Genomic DNA, 5,219 nt, shown 5'->3' with positions numbered 1-5,219 from the left:
GATATCCCATTGTTCAGAGGTGTTAATGTTTAACAATAGATTCAATGAAAAGGGAGAAGAGTAACCATGACTAACTATATATCATTCCAAAGGTCTACGCCTCAAGCATCAATTTTAGATCAGTGTTTTTCACTGAAAACAAATGTATTTGCTGAATTTGTGTAAGCAGTACACACAAGAGGTGGAATTAATGAAGTACAAATATTTTGTTACTGTACTCAAGTAGATTTTTGTTATCAATCAACTTTTGACTTTCACTTAATACATTTTTACACAAATATCTGTACTTTCTACTTCTTACATTTTCAAAACAACCCGTTACTTTAATTTTAATCCATTTGGTGAAATAACAATATTTTTTCATCTCATTGCGTGTTTTTAGCACATCAACATGTTTCCTGAGAACAGAGACATTCCTGATCACCTGATCATCATCATCTTGTGTTCTATATGGTGGATCTTCAGCCTGCATACATTCATTAGGTTACAAAATTTCTAATTCATTTTGTATTAATATATTAATTAGGTCTGTCAAAGTGAACCCATTACCACAAATTCATTTTAATGGCATTAATTTAATTATCGTGTGCATTTCTGTTTGACCAGTTTTATTAAAAATATAAATAAATGCATATAAAAGAGGCAAAATTAAATCCTTCAACGCGACACACGTTTCTTTATGACGGCCTTTCTTTAATCAGATGTAAAAATTAATAAAAAAATTAGTTTTATTGATGCACCAAGTCTCAAATCCGCACCAAAATCTGCCATGGTGCACACATTTAACATTTCGGGTCGACAAATGCGCCGACGTGTTTTGTAGAATTTTTTTCCTCATAACCCTGAAACAAACTTAAATGACTTTTTTGATCGTACAGATAAGAGCAATACATCATTGGAATCTGTAAAGGGTCTACTTTTATTTGTATACACGTAATAAAATGCTGTGCTTTTGTAAAATAAAGAAATCCGGCAGGGGGCACTGTTTACCATCGCTGTCATCTCTTTTTACAGACACAGAAATAAAACAACCTGAAAAAACAATATTCTCTGATGATGTAATCCATATGACAGTTAGAAGAGTGTTTCTCCGGTATCACCTCACTAACCATCCGTGTGGAAACATAGCAAACATTACGTTTGGTGTCCTGATGACCACCATAATGGTCACCATGATTACTTTATAACATTTACAAAAATATTTTCACTAATAATAAACATACATTTGCACAAAGCATCCATTTGCCCATGTCTGTGTTGATTAGAGTATTAAAAATCTTCTTCTTTCAGCTGCTCCCATTAGGGGTCTTCACAGCGGATCATCCGTCTCCATACCACCCTGTCCTCTACATCTGCCTTCTTTACACCAACTACCTGCATGTCTTCCCTCACCACATCCATGAACCTCCTTCTTGGCCTTCCTCTTTTCCTCCTTCCTGGTAGCTCCATCCTCAGCATTCTCCTACCAATATAACTCATGTCCCTCCTCTGTGCTGCCTCCATCATTACTCCTGCAGTAGTTACCCAATCATCCAGCACCTCTTCACCACCACCGAGCTCCTGTCTGACCTCTTCCCTGAACCTCACACTACACTCTTCCTCCTTCAGTTTCCACCATCTTATTCTTCTTTCAGTCCTTACTCTCCTCCTCTTCTTCTTCACCTCCAAAGCCATCCTACAGACCACCATCCGATGCTGTCTAGCTACACTGTCCCCTGCCAACACCTTACAGTCTCCAATCTCCTTCAGGTTGCATCTCCTACACAGAACATAATCCACCTGTGTGCACCTTCCTTCACTCTTATACGTCACTCTATGATCCTCCTTCTTCTTAAAATAAGTGTTCACCACTGCCATTTCCATCCTTTTAGCAAACACATTTTCTTCTGTTAATACAGATAAATCTTCACATTTAGGAAATAACCAGTTATGCAAATTCTCCCAATAAGCACAGGCATAGTTACAGGCGGGTAGAAAAGAGATTCTGTTATTTCAATCTGATCAACACAAAAAGAGCAACTGTTCACATCAAGACCAAACATCAAGACCAGACAGAGCGTATAACACAGGTAGCACATCCTGTCAGCAAGTCAATACAGCATGACTTCATTTTACTTACACACTTCTCCAGAAGTCTTCTGTCTGTTTCTCTTCTGTCTCTTAATCTTCTGTCTGTTTCTCTTCTGTCTCTTAATCTTCTGTCTGTTTCTCTTCTTAATCTTCTGTCTGTTTCTCTTCTGTCTCTTAATCTTCTGTCTGTTTCTCTTCTGTCTCTTAATCTTCTGTTTGTTTCTCTTCTGTCTCTTAATCTTCTGTCTGTTTCTCTTCTGTCTCTTATTCTTCTCTTTCTCATCTGTCTGTTTATTTATTTATTTATTTATTTATTTATTCATTATTTATTTATTTATTTATTTATTTTATTTTGGCATGTTCTGAGGTGTGGGACTTCAGTGTTTGTGTTCTTTCTACAGTAAAGTAAACAAAAAAAGTCATATTTTATATGAAGAGGGTGTAACGTGGGAAATATACAAAACAATTTCCATACAGTTTCAGAGAGAGAAATTTAATTTAGAAAAATACAGTGACTGAAGCAGGAAATTATTTATAAAAACTCGAACACTTACAACAACACTATAAACAGGAACTAAAATTACTGTCTTTGACTAAACAAAGGTGCAACCCTACCCAAAATCTCCAGGCTCCAACCCAAACCACGATCAGTCTCGTACATTGTGGCTACCTGGTGTTTTACCACATCAAACCGAGCCTGTCTTTTTGCTTTTTCTTTGTGATTCATTCCACTCTCAATCCACTTTTTTTTTGCATCTTCGTCAACATAAATTTCTAATCTATTAATTTTATTTATCTCATCATTTAGATGTTCTTTATCTGCTTCTGTCACGTCCTCAGGATTTATGTGTCCCAGCACATTCAAAAATGCTTTGGTTAGATCTTCATGATATCTGCCATACAATGATGCATTCTCGTTTTTGTACTGATCCTCAGGTTCAAAGTGCACTACCATGTTTCTCTGTATCTCCATTGTTGTTTCCTGGGAAAGTGTGTGGCTGCCGAAATCTTCTATTTCCTCTTTATTGTATCCTTGAAGATTAAAAATTTTATATTGTTGTATAAACGTTTGCAGAACTTTGTGATGAAATTTCAGCACGTTATTATTAAAGACATGCGCTCCTCTCTTAGCATTTCCCGCATCTTCGCACAGTTCCTGTTCCACTTTCTCCATTGGTTGATAATCTGATTCGATGAGCCGTTTTTTTTCCCCCGTGTCCACTAATTCTTTTTCATTTTTTTTCTGTTTTTCTGGAGTTGATTTTAATTTTCCTTTAGACCCTTTCAAGGGACATTCCTTAATGTGCTGCTTTGTGACCTCTGTGGAGAAAAGCGAAAATATTTCATTACTATTTCCTTAAACACATTCATGAAATTGATTTCAGTTATATTAGTGAGAAGAAGAGCAGGAATAACACACACCTGTCACATTTTTAAGGCCAGAAACCTCAGGTGTTGCTGCTGCACCTGCTGCTCCTTCAGTCGACTAAAAGGAAAAAAATCAAAAGAATTCATGTTACCAGGAACAGACATAATGATGGCCCAGGACAAGCAATAATTATAATAAATATGTCCACTTCGAGAGTGGCTCTTGACCTTCAATACACAACACTTAAATACACAACACAAACGAGGAGCAGGTGGGAGACATTAAACCGTAAGGGGCTCGGGAGTATGGAATAGGGAGTAGGGGTCCAGTGGCGGCATCTGGTGGCCAAATCACAAACCGCCCCAAAATGTCCAGACCATGACATATTTACACTTTGTATAATGTACATATACATTATATAAAGAAGGACACATGATGAACCATGCAACTGTGTGAAAATAATTCACTACCAGAGACTCATAATTATGATGGTGTTTTAGTGCCACATAAAAACGTATACAAAATTTACAAGAATAAAGTTGAAATTACGAGAATAAAGTAGGTAATAAAGTCAAGGTTTTTTTGTGTATGGCACTAAAACGGCATCGTAAAAAAGAGAGGGGAACATGTGCAGGGGTCTTGATTAAATACCCATTATTATATATTTATAGAACTCTGATAAGAACTGGAGTGTGCTATAGGGGCTTTAACTGCTTTTCTTTTTGGGATATTAGAAGCATTTACTTAATAATCTGTCAGTTTTTAGATACATGATGTATAAATATCACTGAGCAGCACATACTTTTCTTTCTTGTGTTTTTGACTCACCTGAATTCCCACACTGTTTTTAATCACTTCCTTTTTCTCCTTCACTACGGCTTCATTCCCTTCGTACAGAGTGAACACCGACTCCACTGCTTCCTTTACCGTCCCGATGACTGGAATATTATCAATGAATCTGAACCACACAGTATTCACTCCAGGACTAGTGCCATTGAGCCTAGTGGCCATGGACCGAGTCAATTCCCCAGAGGCAGTGTCCATGCTGTTACCCTGTCTCTCAGATGTCTCAATGATTCTCTCAGATCCTGACTCGGCTTCTGTTTTTCCCTGTTATGGCCCTGAAATGTAAGAATAGTGAGAGGAGATGTTTTACAGCGTATGGAACATTAAAAGTCAAGTCAAGTTCAAGTTTATTTCTATTGTAGTTTTCACAGCGGACATTGTTTCAAAGCAGTTTTACAGAATTTAAGAGTTAAGATGAATGATGTGTATTTATCCCTGATGAGCAGCCACACTTAAACTGGGAGAGTGTGTCTGAGCCCCGAACACTGTCAGGAAGACTATTCCAGAGTTTAGGAGCTAAATGTGAGAATGTTCTACCACCTTTAGTGGACTTTGCTATTCTAGGAACTACTAGAAGTCCAGAGTTTTGAGATCTCAGGGAGGGTGACGGATTGAAGCGTGTTAAAAGACTGGAGAGATACATGGGAGTTAAACCATTTAGTGTTTTATAAGTAAGAAGCAGTAGTTTGAAGTCTATTTGAATCTTAACAGGAAGCCAGTGCAGGGATGATAAGATATATGGTAATATAAGTATGGTTATATGGTGATATTTTCTCGACCTTGTAAGAACTCTTGCTGCTGCATTCTGAACTAACTGAAGCTTGTTTATTAATGATGCAGGACATCCACCTAGTAATGCATTACAGTAGTCTATTCTGGAGGTCATGAACGCATGGACGAGCTTCTCTGCATCAGATATAGACAACATGTTTCT

General features: G+C 37.3%; 1 protein-coding gene across 1 annotated transcript; it reads right to left on the bottom strand.

Moving 5' to 3' along the window:
- Window positions 1–2,650: 2,650 nt before the first annotated feature.
- Window positions 2,651–4,562, bottom strand: LOC124381157. Its single transcript, XM_046842575.1, has 3 exons — window positions 4,268–4,562; window positions 3,493–3,556; window positions 2,651–3,390 (listed from the first exon to the last, which is right to left on the bottom strand). The coding sequence occupies exons 1-3, from the start codon at window positions 4,481–4,483 to the stop codon at window positions 2,651–2,653; spliced, it is 1,020 nt and encodes a 339-aa protein (XP_046698531.1). The 5' UTR covers window positions 4,484–4,562.
- Window positions 4,563–5,219: the final 657 nt, after the last annotated feature.

The sequence above is a fragment of the Silurus meridionalis genome, chromosome 3 (assembly GCF_014805685.1).
Source record: "Silurus meridionalis isolate SWU-2019-XX chromosome 3, ASM1480568v1, whole genome shotgun sequence".
Lineage (NCBI taxonomy): Eukaryota > Metazoa > Chordata > Actinopteri > Siluriformes > Siluridae > Silurus > Silurus meridionalis.
This window is presented reverse-complemented; position numbering and strand designations above follow the sequence as displayed.